Source organism: Ovis canadensis, chromosome 1, assembly GCF_042477335.2.
Source record: "Ovis canadensis isolate MfBH-ARS-UI-01 breed Bighorn chromosome 1, ARS-UI_OviCan_v2, whole genome shotgun sequence".
Taxonomy (NCBI): Eukaryota; Metazoa; Chordata; class Mammalia; order Artiodactyla; family Bovidae; genus Ovis; species Ovis canadensis.
In genome coordinates, this window is record NC_091245.1 from 176,577,559 (window position 1) to 176,597,932 (window position 20,374).

A 20,374-nucleotide genomic window follows, 5' to 3' on the forward strand; every position below is an offset into this window, starting at 1 on the left:
CCTATTCAAACTTACCTTACTCTTACTCAAAACTGTATTTCTCTTATTCAAACCTGCCTTTCTCATAAGCCAGACAAAATATGACATTACAAGCTGTGATTCTCACAGTATGGATCTTAATGTAGGTTTGAGTGGGGCCCAGGAATTTGTAGTTCTAACAAGAATCCTAGGTGAGGCTGATAAACACTGAAGTTCTAGAACCACTGTTATGATAAATATGCATCAGAAGTGTGAGTCTGAGTGTAAATTCTCATATAAAACATGGCCTATTGAAACATCAATGGGTAGCACAGCCCCAAAAGAAAAGAATGATTTTTAGTCTAAAATTACTAAATTTTCTGTTTTCAATAAGTCCAAACAGCAAGAAAAACTTCTATTTATATAGTTGTATTTGAACCCAGTATTTTTTTTAACTTAGTACTGTTCTAAGTGGGGTGGAGAATACAATAAAGATGGATACAATTTCATACCTGCCTTTGGAATGTTTGGGGATAACAGTGGTCTGGGTAGCTAGAGAACAGGAATATTAATAAAAGGGGATGAGTAATGGCACTTCAATTTAAATCTGAATTTGGCAACAAGGAGTTCATGATCTGAGCCACAGTCAGCTCCTGGTCTTATTTTTGCTGACAGTATAGAGCATCTCCATCTTTGGCTACAAAGAATATAATCAATCTGACTTCAGTATTGACCATCTGGTGATGTCCATGTGTAGAGTCTTCTCCTGTGTTGTGGGCAGAGGGTGTTTGCTAAGACCAGTGCATTCTCTTGGCAAAACTCTGTTAGCCTTTGCCATGCCTCATTCTGTACTCCAAGGACAAATTTGCCTGTTACTCTAGGTATTTCTTGACTTCCTACTTTTCCATTGTGGTCCCCTATAATGAAGAGGATATCTTTTTTGGGTGTTAGTTCTCGAAGGTCTTGTAGGTCTTCATAGAACCATTCATCTTAAGCTTCATCAGCATTACTGGTCGAGGCATAAACTTGGATTACTGTGATACTGAATGGTTTGCCTTGGAAACAAACAGAGATCATTCTGTCATTTATGAGACTGCATCCAAGTATTGCATTTCAGACTCTTCTGTTGACCATGGTGGCTACTCTATTTCTTCTAGGGATTCTTGCCCACAGTAGTAGATACAATGGTCATCTGAGTTAAATTCACCCATTCCAGTCCATTTTAGTTCGTTGATTCCTAAAATGTCGATGTTCACTCTTGCCATCACCTATCTGACCACTTGCAATTTGCCTTGATTCATGGACCTAACATTCCAGATTCCTATGCAATATTGCTCTTTACACCATCAGACTTTACTTCCATCACCAGTCACATCCACAACTGGATGCTGTTTTTGCTTTGGCATCGTCTCTTCATTCTTTGTGGAGTTAGTTCTCCATTGATTTCCAGTAGCATATTAGGCACCTACCAACCTGAGGAGTTCATCTTTCAGTGTCCTCTTTTTGCCTTTTCATACTGTTTATGGGGTTCTCAAGGCAAGAATACTGAAGTGGTTTGCCATTCCCTTCTCCAGCAGACCACATTTTGTCAGAACTCTCCACCATGACCCGTCCATCTTGGGTGGCCCTACACGGCCACTCATAATTCCACTGAGTTAGCCAAGGCTGGTCCATGGGATCAGATTGGTTAGTTTTCTGTGATTGTGGCTTTCAGTCTGTCTGCCTCTGATGGAGAAGGATAAGAAACATGTGGAAGCTTCCTGGTGGGAGAGACTGACTGAGGGGGAAACTGGGCTTTATTCTGATGGGCAGAGCCATGCTCAGTTCAGTTTGGTTCAGTCACTCAGTCATCTCCAATTCTTTGTGACCCCATGGATTGCAGCATACCAGGCCTCCCTGTCTATCACCAACTCCTGGTGTTTACTCAAACTCATGTTCATTGAGTCAGTGATGTCATTTAACCATCTCACCCTCTGTCGTCCCCTTCTCCTCCTGCCTTCAATCTTTGCCAGCATCAGGGTCTTTTCAGATGAGTCAGTTCTTCACATCACGTGGCCAAAATATTGGAGTTTCAGCTTCAGCATCAGTCCTTTCAATGAATACTCAGGACTGATCTCCTTTAGAATGGACTGGTTGGATCTCCTTGCAGTCCAAAGGCCTCTCAAGAGTCTTCTCCAGCACCACAGTTCAAAAGCATCAATTCTTCGGCGCTCAGCTTTCTTAATACTCCAACTCTCACATACATACATGACCACTGGAAAAACCATAGCTTTGACTAGACAGACTTTTGTTTCTGCTTTTTAATATGCTGTCTAGGTGGGTCATAACTTTTCTTCCAAGGAGAAAGGGTCTTTTAATTTCATGGCTGCAGCCACCATCTGCAGTGATCTTGAAAGTGAGGTCGCTCAGTCATGTCCGACTCTTTGCGACCCCGTGGACTGTAGCCCACCAGGCTCCACTATCCATGGGATTCTCCAGGCAAGAATACTGGAGTGGGTTGCCATTTCCTTCTCCAGGGGATCTTCCTGACCCAGGGATTGAACCCAGGTCTCCTGCATTGCAGGCAGATGCTTTAACCTCTGAGCCACCAGGAGCCCCCCAAAATAAAGTCTGTCACTGTTTCCACTCTTTCCCCATCTATTTGCCATGAAGTGATAAGACCAGATACCATGATCTTAGTTTTCTGAATGTTGAGCTTTAAGCCAACTTTTTCACTCTCCTCTTTCACTTACATCAAGAGGCTCTTTAGTTCTTCTGCTTTCTGCCATAAGGTGGTATCATCTGCATATCTGAGGTTACTGATATTTCTCCCGGCAATCTTGATTCCATCTTGTACTTCCTCCAGCCCAGCATTTCTCATGATGCACTCTGCATAGAAGTCAAACAGGGTGACGATATATAGCCTTGGTATACTCCTTTCCCTATTTGTAATCAGTGTGTTGTTCCATGTCCAGTTCTAACTGTTGCTTCCTGACCTGCAAAGAGATTTCTCAGGAGGCAGGTCAGATGGTCTAGTATTCCCATCTCTTGAAGAATTTTCCACAGTTTGTTGTGATCCACACAGTCAAAGGCTTTGGCATAGTCAATAAAGCAGAAGTAGGTGTTTTTCTGGAACTCTCTTGCTTTTTTGATGATCCAATGGATGTTGGCAATTTTATCTCTGGTTCCTCTGCCTTTTCTAAATACAGCTTGAACATCTGGAATTTCAGGATTCATGTACTGTTGAAGCCTGACTTGGAGAATTTTGAGCATTATTTTACTTTATTGAGCCATGCTCAGTAAATCTTTAATCCAATTTTCTGTTAAAGGGCAGGGCTGTGTTCCCTCCCTGTTATTTGACCTGAGGCCAAACTATGGTGGAGGTAATGAAGATAATGTCCACCTCTTTCGAAAGGTCCCATGCATGCACTGCTACACTCAATGCCCCCAACCCTGCAGCAGGCTACCACTGACCCATGCCTCTGCCAGAGACTCCTGGACACTCATGGGTCAGACTCAGTCAGTCTCTTGTGGGGTCACTGCTCCTTTCTCCTGGGTCCTGGTGCACACAAGGTTCTGCTTGTGCCCTCCAAGAGTCTGTTTCCCCAGTCCTGTGTAAGTTCTGGAGGCTCTATGGTAGGTTAATGGTAGCCTCCTCCAAGAGGGCTTGTGCCATACCCAGGTCTACTGCACCCAGAGCCCCTGCCCCTGCAGCGGGCCACTGCTGACCCGGATCTCCTCAGGAGACACCCAACACAGTTCTGTCTCAGACTTAAATTCAGACTTAAATAGAAGACAGTAGGGAAAACCATTAGACCATCTGGGTATGACCCAAATCAAATCTCTTACGACTATACAGCGGAAGTGACCAATAGATTCAAAGGATTATATCCGATAGACACAGTGCCTGAAGAACTATGGATGGAGGTTTGTGACACTGTACAGGAGGCAGTAATCAAGACCATCCCCAAGAAAAACAAATGCAAAAAGGCAAAATGATTGTCTGACGAGGCCTTACAAATAGCTGTGAAAAGAGGACAAGGGCAAGGCAAAGGAGAAAAGGAAAGATATACCCAACTGAACGCAGAGTTCCAGAGAATACCAAGGCAGAGATAAGAAAGCCTTCCTCAGGGATCAATGCAAAGAAATAGAGGAAAACAATAGAAAGGGAAAGATAGAGATCTCTTCAAGAAAATGAGAGATACCAACAGAATATTTCATGCAAAGATGGGCTCAGTAAAGGACAGAAATGGTATGGACCTAACAGAAGCAGAAGATATTAAGAAGAGGTGGCAAGAACACACAGAAGAACTATACAAAAAAGATCTTCACTACCCAGATAACCACAATGGTGTGATTACTCACCTAGAGCCAGACATCCTGGAATGTGAAGTCAAGTGGGCCTTAGAAAGCATCACTACGAACAAAGCTAGTGGAGGTGATGGCATTCCAGTTGAGCTATTTCAAATCCTGAAAAATGATGCTGTGAAAGTGCTGCACTCAATATGCCCCCAAATTTGGAAAACTCAGCAGTGACCACAGGACTGGAAAAGGTCAGTTTTCATTCCAATCCCAAGGAAAGGTAATGCCAAAGAATGTTCAAACTACCACACAATTGTACTCATCTCACACGCTAGTAAAGTAATGCTCAAAATTCTCTAAGCCAGGCTTCAATAGTATGTGTACTGTGAACTTCAGATGTTCAAGCTGGATTTAGAAAAGGTAGAGGAACCAGAGGTCGAATTGCCAACATCCACTGGATCATCAAAAAAGCAAAAGAGTTCCAGAAAAACATGTATTTTTGCATTATTGACTACACCAAAGCCTTTGACTGTGTGGATCACAACAAACTGTGGAAAATTCTGAAAGAGATGGGAATACCAGACCACCTGACCTGCCTCCTGAGAAATCTGTATGCAGGTCAGGAAGCAACAGTTAGAACTCGACATGGAATAACAGACTAGTTCCAAATCAGGAAAGGAGTATGTCAAGGCTATATATTGTCATTGTGCTTATTTAACTTACATGCAGAGTATATCATGTGAAATGCCTGGCTAGATGAAGCACCAGCTGGAATCAAGACTGCCAGGAGAAATATCAATAACCTCAGATATGCAGATGACACCACCCTTATGGCAGAAAGTGAAGAAGATCTAAAGAGCCTCTTGATGAAGGTGAAAGAGGAGAGTGAAGAAGTTGGCTTAAAGCTCAACATGAAGAAAACAAAGATCATGGCATCCGGTCCCATCACTTCATGGGAAATAGATGGGGAAAGAGTGGAAACAGTGACAGACTTTATTTTAGGGAGCTCCAAAATCACTGCAGATGGTTATTGCAGCCGTGAAATTAAAAGATGCTTCTCCTTGGAAGAAAAGCTATGACAAACCTAGACAGCATATTAAAAAGCACAGACATCACTTTACCAACAAAGTTGCATCTCATCAAAGCTGTGGTTTTTCCAGTAGTCATGTATGAATGTGAGAGCTGGACTATAAAGAAAAGCTGAGTGCTGAACAATTGATGTTTTTGAACTGTGGTGTTGGAGAAGACTCTTGAGAGGCCCTTGGACTGCAAGGAGATCCAACCAGTCAATCCTAAAGCAATCAGTCCTGAATATTCATTGGAAGGACTAATGCTGAAGCTGAAACTCCAATACTTTGGCCACCTGATGTAAAGAGCTGACTCATTTGAAAAGACCTTGATGCTGGGAAAAAGTGAAGGTAGGAGGAGAAGGGGATGACAGAGGGTGAGATGGTTGGATGGCATCACCGACTCAATGAACATGAGTTTGAGTAGGCTCCAGGAGTTGGTGATGGACAGGGAAGCCTGGTGTGCTGCAGTTTATGGGGTTGCAAAGAGTTGGAGATGACTGAGTGACTGAACTGAATGGCACTTCAGCATCAGATTGGAGAAGGAGGCTCAGATGCCAAGGCCGAGTTCAGATATTCTTTGATCTGAAGTTTGTTCATCAGGGAAACAACACGATATTTGTTCAAGGCAGAGGTTCTTAATCCTGACTGGATATCAGAATCCCCCATACAGATGATTTAGACCCACACAGGGCCTGTTTAACCCAAATATCTGAGATTCAAGTCTAGGAATCTTTCTTTTAATTGCTGCTGCTGCTGCTAGGTCGCTTCAGTCGTGTCCGACTCCCCCATAGATGGCAGCCCACCAGGCTCCCCCATCCCTGGGATTCTCCAGGCAAGAACACTGGAGTGGTTTGTCATCTGCTAGTGTTTCACAAATGAGTTTGAGGCAAAGTCAAGGTTGAACACTGCCGTTTTAAGAACTCAACTGATTATAATGCTGATTTGGACTGGGGAAGGGCAAATAGGGAGATCAAAATCAGGAAAACCAGTTAGAGGCATACTGCAATAATCCTGAAGATCTCAGTAAAGCTTTTCTCAGGACCTACTAAAATCCTACCTTTTGATTTGCTAATGGGTTTCCTGCTACCTACAGAATTTAAATTAAGATCAAGAGCTTCCTGGCTCCCAAGATAGATTTATATGTTTACACAGTTAAAAATCTAATAAAATCCATCCCCTTTTCAAAGGCATCTTCCCAGTGAAATCACTTCACTATAAAACAGGGTGTCTCGTTAAGTGTTCCCATTGTGTTGGATGAAATCCTATAGTACTAGAAAAGCACATGTCTCTATTTTTTCAAGTCAACACTGCCTGCAAAACAAGGGAATCTAATTAGAAACTTGATTTGAAGAAGAAATGGTGGGGCCACTCACAGCCTGCAGCTGAAGAAGCAGGTCATTCTTTTCCTGGAGGAGGGAGACTTGCTTTGATTTCAGCTCCTCCCTCTGAAATTCTGACTTCTCCAAGGCTTTTTGCAGCTGCATACACTCTTCCTTCAGTCCAGCTCCCTCCTTTCCCATTCCAGCAGATCTAACAAGAGGCTTGATCTCGAAGAAGAGCCTCATCCAAGGCCAGCTCTTCACAGCCATGAAAGCTCTTATGTTCCACTGGATCAAAAGAAGTGCATCCCTAAATCGAGGGTTTGGGGGAAAAAAAGAAAAGCAAGTTAACCTAGACTATAAGAGAGTTATTTTTCAAATTAAGATCCTTAATAAGCACATCTTTTTAGGAGTCATAAACTCTCATTAGTCTTCAAAGAACTTCTACATCCAAGCTCTCGTTTGATTCTAGCAAAAACTCTTTGAGGGACTTTTGGGGCTAACAATGTTGTAGACTAGGTGTCCTGAAAATGCTTCCACTACAAACATTCTATAATGAGAGGTGACCCTTAAAGAGGGTAAGAAGTATAAAGGGAGCTTAAAAAAAAAAGGAGCAAAAAGTGAATGCTTGTGCAGCCTGACCATCCTCACGGAAGGAGGAAGCCAGGCTTGGTATTGTAGAGTTTGTATTTTTATATCCTTGTGGATAAAGAGACAGGTTGAGATTTTCAAAGAATTTCACTCTTAATGAAAAGGAGGATTTAAAAATTCACCCACTGGCACAGAGAAGTCAAAGAGAAGTACATCTGATTTGGTCTGGGCTCAGGGTGAAAAAAATTTTTTTTACACTAGGAATTTTTTTTTAAAACTATGAGCCAGCACCACTCAAGTGTTTGAAGTTTAAATCTGATTGGTGCAGAAATACCCAAGAAATTAGCATAATCATTTTTTACACTGGTAATAAATACCCTTTGGGTCCCTGGGGGGAAAATGCAAAAGTGCATTGAAGAAAATACTCTAAAATCAAGCACTAGAGATTTTCTTAAAGTCCCCTTGAAGATTAGCTTACAATTCAAAATTACAAAACACATATAGAAAAAAATTGAACCACAGTTGCTCAGTCGTGTCCGACTCTTGGCGACCCCATGAACCACAGCACACCAGGCCTCTCTGTCCGTCACCAACTCCCGGAGTCCACCCAAACCCATGTTCATCGAGTCGGTGATGCCATCCAGCCATCTCATCCTCTGTCATCGTCTTCTTCTCCTCCCCTCAATCTTTGCCAGCATCAGGGTCTTTTCAAATGAGTCAGCTCTTTACATCAGGTGGCCAAAGTATTGGAGTTTCAGCTTCAGCATCAATCCTTCCAATGAATATTCCAATGAATATCCAGCCAGGAAGAACTGGCTGGGTCTCCTTGCAGTCCAAGGGCCTCTCAAGAGTCTTCTCCAACACCACAGTTCAAAAGCATCAATTCTTCGGCGCTCAGCTTTCTTTATAGTCCAAGTCTCACATCCATACACGACCACTGGAAAAATCATAGCCTTAACTAGATGGACCTTTGTTGACAAAGTAATGTCTCTGCTTTTCAATATGCTGTCTAGGTTGGTCATAACTTTCCTTCCAAGGAGTAAGTGTCTTTTAATTTCATGGCTGCAATCACCATCTGCAGTAATTTTGGAGCCCCGAAAAATAGTCAGCCACTGTTTCCCCATCTATTTGCCATGAAGTGATGGCACCGGATGCCATGATCTTAGTTTTCTTCATGTTGAGCTTTAAGCCAACTTTTTCACTCTCCTCTTTCACCTTCATCAAGAGGCTCTTTAGATCTTCTTCACTTTCTGCCATAAGGGTGGTGTCATGTGCATATCTGAGGTTATTGATGTGGACACCCACAATAAAGAATTTAATTAAATCCCCAAGAATTTCAGAAAATGGAACCATCTAGTGGAGACCATACAGTAATTACTAAAAGTTCTTAAAGACATAAAAGACAGAATTGAAAAAAAACAAAGCAAGAAAAGAATGAGCCACTATGAAAAGAAAAAGGCAGACAGATTTGAAAGAGGACCACATAAAATGTCTAGCACTGAAAAGTATAGTTGTTGAAATAAAATACTCAATGGAAGAATTAAGCAGCTGATTAAACACACTGAAAAAAAAATTGTGAATTAAAATAAACCCAAGCAAGTGGAAGGAAGGATAGAATAAAGCTGAGATCAGAAACTAATGAACTAGAAAACAAACAAACAAAAAATTTTAATTCTTTAGATAAACAATTTAAATGCTTTAAAGTATTTAAATTTTTAACTAAACAAAAATTTTTATTTTCTTCCCTTATGGCTTAGCTGGTAAAAAGTCTGCCTGCAATCTGGGAGACCTTGGTTCATTCCCTGGGTTGGGAAGATCCTCTGGAGAAGGAAAAGGCTACCCACTCCAGTATTCTAGCCTGGAGAATTCCATGGACTGTATAATCCATGGGGTTGCAAAGAGTTTGACATGACTAGAGACTTTCACTTAAATTTAAATAATCTAATTAAATAAACATCAGACATGAATAATCAAGAAAAATAAAAAGCACAAATAGTATTAGGAATGGTAATACCTAAGAATCCTAAGAATATAATAATCTATGATTATGTTCTAGAAACATAATTGTAGATATGACAGAGATTAAAAATTATAATCTAGCAAATTGGAAGATTTTTTAAAAGTGTAAAATTTCTTTTTCTAAAGAAATTGATCTAAACTGATCTAAAACAAAATCTCAATAGACTTATAAGTATTAAATAAATTAAATCAAATCTGTAAAATCTATCATGAAAGAAATACCAGATCTGGATGGTTTCATAGGAAAATTTTACCAAAAACTCAAAAATAAATAATCAAAATAAATCATTTCATGTTTTGAAAAGAGGAAACACTGCCTAATTCTTTTATGAGATTAAGGTAACTTTGATTAAAAGTCAGATAAAAGCAGGGGAAACAATTACAGGCCAAACTTATTCATGAACATTGATGCAGAAATACTATAATGTTATAACCAAACCTACAATGTATGAAAAAGATCATATTTCATAAACAAAGTGGGTTTAACACTTTTTAATCTATTAATTTAACACATTTATGAGTTAATGGAGAAAGAGTGAAAGTGAAAGTGTTAGTTGCTCAGTCGTGTCTGACTCTTTGCGACCCCGTGGACTGCAGTACACCAGGCTCCTCTCTCCTTGAGATTCTCCAGGCATGAAAACTAGAGGGGATTTCCATTCCACCCTCCATGGGATCTTCCTGACTCAGGGATCAAACCCATGTCTCTGGTGTCTCCTGCACTGGCAAGCTGGTTCTTTACCACTAGTGCCTCCTGGGAAGCCCAACCACGTAATTATTTCATAGATGCAAAAAAAGAATTTAATCATTTCTTGGTAAACATGATTAACAACATAAGATGGCACAAATGTCCTCTATATAACATTTCATATCTACAAAAAAATATGGAAAACATGATATTGAGGAAAATTATATCTTCCCCCAAAGTCAGAAATATGACTCAGTCTGGCAAAAGTCTTTGAAATTGAAATGCCACAAGTTGGTGAGGATATAGAGTCATGGGACTTCCATAAACTTCTGGTAAAGAGTAAAATGAAAAGCATTTTGGCAACATCTCATAAAGCTGGAACTGTGTATAGCCTAAAACCTAATATTATAATTCATACCTAGAGAAATGCCACTCAAAGTGTGAGCCTTGGCCAACTGCTACCTACATACTATCAGCCATTGCACCAGCATTTTGAGTCACACTACCCTCAAGAAGGGCTTCCCTTATAAGGGAAAGAATCTGCCTGCAATGCAGGGGATCCAGGTTTGATTCCTGGGTTGGGAAGATCCCCTGTAGAAGGAAATGGCAACCCACTCCAGTATTCTTACCTGGAGAACCTCATGGACAGAGGAGCCTGGTGAGTTACTATCCATGGGGTCACAAGAGTCGGACACAACTTAGTGACTAAACCACCACCACTACCACCATCACCACCACCCTCAAGAAACTCTTGCATATGTGCCAGGGGAGACATTTACAAAAATATCACTGCAGAATTGTTTGTAATATAAAACATAACAAATAAGTTTACTTGAGCTGGCAAGTGAATAAATAAATTGTAGTATATTCATGCAACAGAATACTGTCCAACAGTTAAGATCAATAATCTATCATAGATTTATCAATATCAACTAATTTCAAAACTAGTACTGAGTGTAAAGAACAAATTTTAAGATAACACACACACAGTGTTTCCATGGAGACTAAAAACTTGCAGAATCATGTAACCTTTTAAGGATATCTGCATATCTCTGTAGAACTTGGATCAAGGGAGAAATACACAAGGGACTTCAACTGTGTCTGTTTATTTATTTTTCAGAATATATTGTGAGTACAGAAAAATGTTATATGTTTTTCTGTTTTATATGTGAAACATGAATGAAACAGTGACAAATTCAGGATCTGGGGAGCTAGGAATAGGATCTGGATCAAGGAAGAAACACATGGAAGGCTTCTACTTTGTCTATTAATTTAATTATTTATTTTTAAGTTGTGAGGAATTGCAGAGAAAATGTTCGGAATTGATATACTTTGATGACAGCTCCATGAGTACACATTATAGTATTTTCTCTATTGTATGTGTTTGAAATATTTCATAATAATTCTTTTAAAGTCATTCTTTAAATGTCTAAAGTCAATTAGACAGGATGGATAGTAAATACCTCATTTTAGAGATGAAGGAGGTGAACTGAGAAAATTAAGAGTCTCATACACGTTTACAAAACCTATCACAGGAGTCATATCTCCTGATCCCTGAATTCTCATAAACTCCCATACCATGTTGGATACTATATGGGAGTCATGGAAAACTCTTAGGGGATGTCTCTCTGATATCTCTGATAATGTAACGGTTTCTCTCTTCTTTGGGGAAACAGAAGGAATTAACAACTTTCAAGTATGCAAATCATACCAAGACCTGTGGACCTATCTACAGTAAAAAGTGAATATGACAACCACAGAACCCCTTGCTCAAAATCCCTTTGTTTGGAGCTTGCTTTTCCATAATTCTATTAAAGGATTAACAAAACATACACTCAGTGTCCAGAGGTGGTGATAAATGTCCCTAATGAACCTGCCCGAATTGAAGTAAGAGAGTTATGGTTACATGTCACCAAGAGTCAGTTTCTGACCCAGGGGATGCTGTAAAGTGGTCAGAAAACCTACCTACTTTACAGCAGATTTCCCCACAGAGTTGGCTGTGAGATGCCTGCCAGCCCTTCTAGGTCTGCTTCTGTTTTGAATTATGAGTCACACCACTCTGAGAGAGCCACACTTTGCCAACTATAAAGAATCCCTCCAAAGGGAAGACTGGAAGCAATGCAAGAAATATCTGAATTATGCTTATTCTTAGTTAGGGAAATAAAAGCTGTTTGTGCTCTGTTTGGTGTTCCATAATTTTAAAAATTTCACATTAAGTCCCAGACTAAGCAAAGGCGGCAGAGCTCTTTACCCTGACTCATTATAAAGCAGGGAGAAGTTGCCTAGACTGAGGCACACTGTTGCTCTAGCAGTGGGGGTGCAGGGTTGGATATCATACCTCTCTTCCAGGATCCTTTGGAATTTCATTTGCATCAGTTTTCCCCGTACTCTGGCTTGGAACAATGTGAAGATTTTTGATAATCTCTCGTCTCTCATGGCTTCCAGTTTGCCCAGAAAACCAGCTTTTAAAAGCACCTAAAAGAAATGTCAAATGTCAGTTCCAGTCCTAGTGGGCATTCAGTAAATGTCTACTGAATGGCCATATGAGCAACTGATGTATTTGATGATCAGTTCTATTTCTTGTTAATTTTTCATAATGTGCAAAATGTAAATTCTAGAAAGTTTGGTTTTATAAACCTAAAGCTTGCCAAAGCAAAAAACTTCATTTAATCCTGTGGTTGTATTAGTTCCTTAAGAACTTAGACTCTCTTCCTCCTGATCTATTAGCTATGTCTAGGTTGTTCAAGGAATTTGGTTTTAATTTTAAGCTAGGCCCAGGCAGGGGTCTGCACACTTTATCTGTAAAGTGCCAGATAGTGAAAATTTTTAGGCTTTGCAGGCCACACTCAGTCTCTGTAGAACCTCTACTCCCACACCACTCCCTCCCTTCTCCCCGCCTCCTCTACCTGTGCCTACTCCTCTTCGTTTATTTTTCTTCCTCTTTAAAAATGCCAAATCATTTTTAGCAAGGGGGCCATATAAAAAATAGGCCTTTGATATGGCCCTTAGGCCACAGTTTGCTGACCACTGCTCTAGAGAAAGTCACCTTCATCTTAGACAATAAAAAAATATACACACAATTTTTTTTTTAAAGAATCATTAGTAAGGGTCAAGATGAGGTGAGTGAGGTATTTAAAGCACAAATTTTAAGGAAGCATCCACTTTCAGGGTTGTACAAGTCAGTACTTATACCACCCTACGAGTGAGTGCTGCCTCAGATTTTGTGCTTTAGGAGGCTCTCTCAATTCATGTTGTGTGATTCTTTGTGACCCTATGGACCACCACGCTTCTCTGTCCATAGGATTCTCTAGGCAAAAATATTGGAGTGGGTAGCCATGCCCTTCCCCAAGGGATCTTCCCAACCCAGGGACCAAACTCAAGTCTTCTGCATTGGCAGCTGGATTCGTTATCACTAGTGCTACCTGGGAAGCCCCTCAACTCATAATAGTCCTAGCCTAGGTAAGTGGTACACAACAAAAATAACTAAACATACAAGGAAGCAAGGTACCAGGAGTGAAAATCAGCAGAAACAGGTACTCAAAAGGTAGGAGTTGAGTAACATTTTATAAGCATGTCCAACAGAGTTCTCTTTCTGTAAGCTCTCTATCATACATCCTGCAATTCTCCTTTAAGTAATCTGGCCCTTATATGGCTTCCCCAGCGGCTCAGCAGTAAAGAATCTGCCTGCAATTCAGGAGACACAGGAGACTCGGGTTTGATCCCTGGGTCAGGAAGATCCCCAGAAGGAAATGGCAACCCACTCCAGTGTTCTTGCCTGGAGAATTCCACGGACAGAGAAGGCTGGCGGCCTACAGGCCATGGGGTCGCAAGAGTTAAACATGATTAAAGCAACTTAACACATGGATATCATTAGAAACAACCTGATACTGTCAGGTGAAAACCAAATGTGAGAGAGGTTTCCCAAAACATGTGGATCGTGCCAGAATCTCCAAGATGAAGCAGAATTTAGCGAATCACATTTAAGGAAGTTAGCTTTGGACTAACTTTTTGGATAGTAGGGTTGATCTTACTGTTTTTAGTTACTCAGACAGTCTTTCAGAATGAATTTCCTGAAAGGTTCTTATGGATGAATCCGTTCACATGCAGACAGGCAGTTATCTCCAGTAAGCTGATTCAATTTTGTCTAGCTCTGATGTGTATAAACAATTTTTATCACCCTAAAGTTGATTCACTATTTTATATCTTGGCACAAACTTGCTTAGATAAGTAATTATAAAGATGTATTAATAAATATAATCAAGGCCATCATTAAGAATCTACAAACAATAAATGCTGGAAAGGGTATGGAGAAAAGGGAGTCATCTTTTGGGGTAGGAATGCAAATTGATACAGCCACTATGGAGAACAGTATGGAGATTCCTTAAAAAACTAGAAATAAAATTATCATATAGCCCAGCAATCCCACTACTGGGCATATTCCCTAAGAAAACCATAATTGAAAAAGACACATGTATCCCAATGTTCATTGCAGTACTATTTACAATAGCTAGAACATGGAAGCAACCTAGATGTCCACTGACAGAGAGGTGAATAAAGAAGTTGTACACAAGGAAATATTTCTCTACGACAGCCTAGAAGGGTGGGATGGAGTAGGAGGCAGGAGGGAGGTTCAAGAAGGAGGGGACGTATATATGTGTGTGTTCAGTCACTAAGTCGTGTCTGCCTCTTTGCAACCCCATGGACTTGTAGCACACCAGGCTCCCTTGTCCTTTACTATCTCCCAGAGTTTGCTCAAATTCATGTCCATTGAGTGATACTATCTAACCATCTCATGCATATACCGACGGCCAATTCATGTTGATATATGGCAGAAACCAACACAATATTGTAAAGCAATTATCCTCCAATTAAAAAAAATATATATATATACATGATAGAGCAAAAAATGTAATCAAGGCTAAGTTTCAAAGAGCATTGACTTTCAAATTTTCTCTCTCAACAAAGCCAAAGTTTTCACTCTCAACAGAGTTCTGTTAGTATTATTTGTGGTCACAAGAGCTGTAAAAGCCTTATAATTGCATTTTCATGGGTATTTTAGGATATACAGACTTTCCTCCCACTCTTTTCCAAATGCATTCTTTGTGGTTCTCTGGTTACCTTAGTGATTCCAAAGCGGTACTGGGTATGGTCTGTCTCTAAGGAGTCAAGTAATTCTTCAGCTGCTTTTCTGTTGCTTGCAAATTTGCTCTTTGGAAACACCCTTGGGTTCAGAATGTAGTACCTAATTTAAGTAAAAAACAAATCCAGGTCAGGGATGCAAATAAAGAATAATTTGGACAAGTAAGGCAAAGGAAAGTGTGTATATATATATATATATATATACATATATATATATATATATATAAACACTTCCACCTCTCCTATCAATATGTTCAATTTTCACAACACTCTTGGCAATAATAATAGGATACAAGCAATAATTCTTTCCTTCGGTATAATAGTTTATACTTTTAATTGTGCTGTCAAGACCACCTCACTTGATTTTATGCTCAAGAGGAAGGAGGGGGAGAGTGGAGTAGGGATCAGAGGAAAGACAAAGAGACAGGCTTAAGTGTCTCTAAGTACAGATAAGGACACTGAGAAGCAGAGACATTAAAGAACTTTTCCAGGATTCCCTCATCCTAATGGTGAGTTGCTGGAGAGCTAGAAATATGCTTCTCAATACTGACACAGGTACTCTTTCTACTCTACTCTACTTTGCTCAAATTAGCTTGATGACTTATAATTGACACTTTCAGAATTCAGGAAATAGAAAGTAAAAATGCCTGTCTTGCCTCCTGCCGCATACCCTGCTGGCTTTCTGCCTTTCACAGGCTCTGCTAGGAAAGAAACAGCCCGCTTGGATGGCAGCTACGATTAAGTACCAACAACATTGCAGAGATTCAATCCAGCCTCTGTATCGTTCTTCTCTATATATTTCTTCTATATGTGGGTCTATTATCCAGTAATAGAGATTTAAGGATATTACAGCTACATGGATGTTGGATTTAAGGGGAAATAATAATGGAACTCTGTCATCATATATCTCACCACCACCAAAACACATCGATCTGTCGTCTGGAGGATATCCACCAACAAACAATGCATGCCTAAGTACTCAGAAAGAGAGGGGGGGAAGAGAAATGCTCCAGGCTTCTTGAATCCCAGGATGTATGTTTACCTTTGCTTAAAATCAGCATACAGCAGTCGGTGTGGAAAACCTTCGCGGCATATCCTGATCCCTTCTACGACACCATTACAGCGCAGCTGCTGTAGAACCAAATAAGGGTCCATTACACCTGAAGAAGGAGGTTCACTGTGAGTCCATGTCCAAAATGATGGTTACCCTAGATTTTGTCCTAGCTGCTGCATCTTGGGTTAAAAGAGTCTGAATCTGCTGTTCTCTACATGATAGTTAAAAGGATTCATTCACTGTCAGCCTGATGGCTCTCAAAGTCCCCACCTATAATATAGGAGTCTCTAAGTAGGATTTACCTGGGATGAATCCTTTAGTTCTCAGTTAGTCAAGATTATATAAGCAAACACTCCTAGAAGGTGAAAAAATACATTTTTGTCCTAATGTAAATGGCTGGTATGACATCCATTTGCCAGTCAAAAATCAACTATAGTGGGGATATAGTGGGGATAAAACACAAAAGAGAACTGGCACCTCCAAGTAGGAAGGGGAAGGGATTACAAAAAGGGAGAATGCAAATAAAGGGGAAGGTAAGCACAGCCACAGAATTCTGTTTACTGTTTCGCATTTGGGAAGAACTGGCCACACCCAGCCTACACTTTCTTCTGGTGATCTTGAGAAAACTTAAGTTGTGTTCTAAAGTATAAGCCTTCTCCTAGTACCCCTTTGTTCCTGAGATGAAGCCCACTAGAGCTGCAGCTGCAGTCTCTGATAGAAGCCTTTGAAAAGCCAACCAATAAGCCATTGTATCTGGCTCTCAGTAAGGCATCTGGAAGAAGCCAAATGGCACTCTCCTAACAAAGACCTGCTAGAATGTTATAAGGAAAATGGGAAAGAGATGATTTTTTGCCTCTGCCCAGGGTCACAGAAATAAACGGTAGGACATATATCCATAGTCCTGTACTCCCATCCCTGTCACAGACAGAAACAGATCATCTGTGAGAAGGAGAGAAAGCCGAGTTCTGTGACACAATAGCATCAAGCATGCTTACTCCCTTTAAGGACATATGAAGAACTGTTCTGATTAGATCATGAAGCTTTTCTTATGACTTTGTCTTCAGAATTTAAAAAAAAAAAACCTGCTGATATCAGAGCTGGCTCGATGGGAGGCAACTCTAATAGGTAACAGATTTGCTTCAAAATAGAGGCAGCTAATTAGATTCCTTGCTGGATGGAAGCAGTGTCCCTAGATGCATTCAGAAACCCAGCTGATGAGAAACAATAAGGCAAAAACATACAGCGTGAATGAACATGAAGTGTTTGCATTGCAAAAACTCAAACTGCAGCATCACTGTTTAGCATCACACTTTCCCCAAACAGGTCACAGACTGTCAAGATTGGGGTCTTAATTACAGGATGTTAATAAAAATGCAAGGTTTTACAGAACCTCAGAAAGCAACATTTGGCTACCTAATCCAAGGATGATTAGTGCTCTGAAGATAGTAATTGCTTGTCACATACACAGCTTCGAGGCTGACAGCCTCCAACCAAGCTCCATAAAAGCCAGTTATTCAAGAGAAGGCTGGGAATCTTCAAATCCAAGAAGTAAGGAAAGCAATCCCTGTAATTAATATCTGTAGAAACTTTCCTTTGTTAATTAAAACATAAATAATTCACCACCACCTATCTTTCTCATCACCCCCACCCCAGTACTATCCATTCATTAAAAAGTGTCCACTACAAAAGCCAAGAAATGGAAACAATCTAAGTGTCCACTGATGGATGAACAGCTAAAAGAGATGTGGTATATATGTATAATGGAATGTTATTCAGCCATATAAAAGGAAGATATCCTCCCATGTATGAAAACATAAAAGGACCTTGAGGTCATTATGCTAAACAAAATAAGCCAGAGAAAGACAAATACCATATGATCTCATTTATGATTCTAGATATTTTCATCCTAAATGTCTTTCCTGAAAGCTTTCTTGCCACTAGTGATTTCATTGCACAACTAATTGGCCATGCAGCAATTTTGCCATAAAAGATAAAATAACTGGTTTCAACTGACTGACAGTTTGGTTTCATTTCTCCATTGACACAGTACTCTCATTCTCATATTACATGAATCTGAAAGAGGCCGAGGGCCTCCACAGTGCAGAGTTGAACCCAGATTTTCCATAGAACTTAGAACATCTACCAACAGACATGTGACCATATGCCAAGAACAAATAGTAGTGTGGAAAGCTTTCACAACATGACACAAAGCTCAGTTACAAACATCTATTTTAGTACTTGTATTTAGTGACAGCTCTCTCACTGAGGCAAGAAATTTTTGCAAAAAATAAAAAGTGTAGTGCAGAACAAAAAGGTGAATCAATAAGCCAAAAAAAATGTATAATGAACTATGAACAAAACTTGGAAGATAAATGGTTAGGTTCAACCCACAAAGTAAAATCAGTTATGTGTGCAGTATCGCCATGGATCTATACACATTTTAAGTACATTCAAAGATTTCATATTTCACAATAAAGTGTTTTTAATTTTGTTATTCATTTTTCATGTTTAATTATATTCTTTTAATGACCCTCTTTTTGTTGTTGTTGTTTTATCTTTTATGACAAAATTGCTTGATGGCTAATTGGTTCTGTAGGTGAAAGTTTGCTGCAAAAATGCTTGTGCAAAGATGTTAATAGCAAAGAAGCTTATGGTGAAAATATCACTCACTTATACATGAAATCTTAAAAATACAAACAAACAAATGTATAAAAAAAGAGATTCAATTTTGTGGTTACTGGAAGTGGGGTAGGGGAGGGGAAATTGGATGAAAGGTCATCAAAAGGTGTGAGCTTCCATTTTTAAGATAAATAAGTCTTAGGGGTGTAATGTGCACCATGATGACTATAGTTAACATTGCAGTATGGTATACCGAAAATTATTAAGAGAGTAAATCCTAAGAGTTCTCATCACAAGAAATATTTTTCTCTTTGTTTTGAATGTATAAGAGATGATGGATGTTAATTAAACCTATAATCATTTCATAATGTATACAAGGCAAACCATTATGCTGTATACTTTAAATTTGTAGGCGCTGCATGTTAATTATATCTCAATGAAATAGAAGAAAAAAATAGAACATTTTTTAAAAAGTATCTACTGCCCCGGAGTACATAACTAAAGAGATGGGTACTATTAAGGAGAGGGAAGATAGTAATATGATAAAGCAAGACTAGAGGGAGTTCTTAACAATTAGAAATGGATTTAGAATCTCTCTTTATGGTCAATTTAGATAATTTAGACCAAATGATTTCCTTTTTGCTGAAATAGCCACCTTAATCCCCCAACTGATTATTCAATCCCTTTTTTTTATACTTTGCCCTTGTAGGCAATGGCATAGAAGCTCATCCACATTTTAGCATGAAATTCCAGGAGGAATTTAAATGATAATATTAAGTATTCTAATGTTACCCAACTGAGTCTGCTTTGTGAAATCCTTCTGCATATCCACCTGAATCTTAATTCAAAGGCAATCTTGAGCAAGTTTTGAAAAACTCACTTTTAACTTATTTTAGTTTTCTTTATTAAAATCTACCCTTATATAAAAGAGACTGGTGAATGCTTTTTTGAAAGACATTCAACATAGCTTAAATCAAAAGAATTTCCTAGTGTAGATTACAAGAAATCTACTTACCTGGTGTTTTGTTCACATTGGGATTTATGCATCTCACAAAATGAGGTGCAGTTGATTTCAGGTTAGTCATTAATTTATTTAGGTTTTCCTAAAATGGAGAACATAACCAACACAAAGTCACTTAGAAATCACTAAAAAGACCAATCCACCTCACAAGTCTCCATGATGATCAACTTAATCTTAAAACCAGATACAAACCAACAAAGAAATAATGAATTCAACATTTTTCCCTGCTTACCAAAGTACATTATTTTCTTCCTATGAGAAGTCAATATTTATCTAACTGTTCTGTTGTGAATCATATCTACCTGTTTGGTAGCAATTTGGTAGCAATAATTTATGGAAGGGCAGTAAAATAACTTGAAGAAAGAAATTGTTTCTCAAGTATTCTATCTGTAAAAGTTTTATCTTCATCTGGAAGCAGAATCTGAGATGGAGCTTCTGGTTCAAGAGATTTATCTGGAGAAGGAGGGAAGCCAAGCAGGGCTGGGGAAGAAAAAAGCAATGGCATGGACTCAGTTTAGTCTGAGTCCTACAAAAGCTCTGAGCATAAATGCACCAATTATACTACAGTTGGTATCTCCCTGAGGCAAGGGAGGGACCAAAGTCTGGAGGGGCAGGAAA

At 39.4% G+C, this 20,374-nt stretch overlaps 1 protein-coding gene across 1 annotated transcript in view; it reads right to left on the reverse strand.

Moving 5' to 3' along the window:
- Window positions 1–20,374, reverse strand: part of MYH15 (myosin heavy chain 15) — a 142,123-nt gene that overhangs the window by 70,464 nt on the left and 51,285 nt on the right. Inside the window, exons 18-22 of the mRNA XM_069552446.2 lie at window positions 19,751–19,838; window positions 16,105–16,222; window positions 15,042–15,165; window positions 12,262–12,398; window positions 6,683–6,938 (exon numbers count right to left, since the gene is read on the reverse strand). Of these exons, the coding sequence (XP_069408547.2) occupies window positions 6,683–6,938; window positions 12,262–12,398; window positions 15,042–15,165; window positions 16,105–16,222; window positions 19,751–19,838 (723 nt within the window). The remainder of the gene's footprint in view (window positions 1–6,682; window positions 6,939–12,261; window positions 12,399–15,041; window positions 15,166–16,104; window positions 16,223–19,750; window positions 19,839–20,374) is intronic.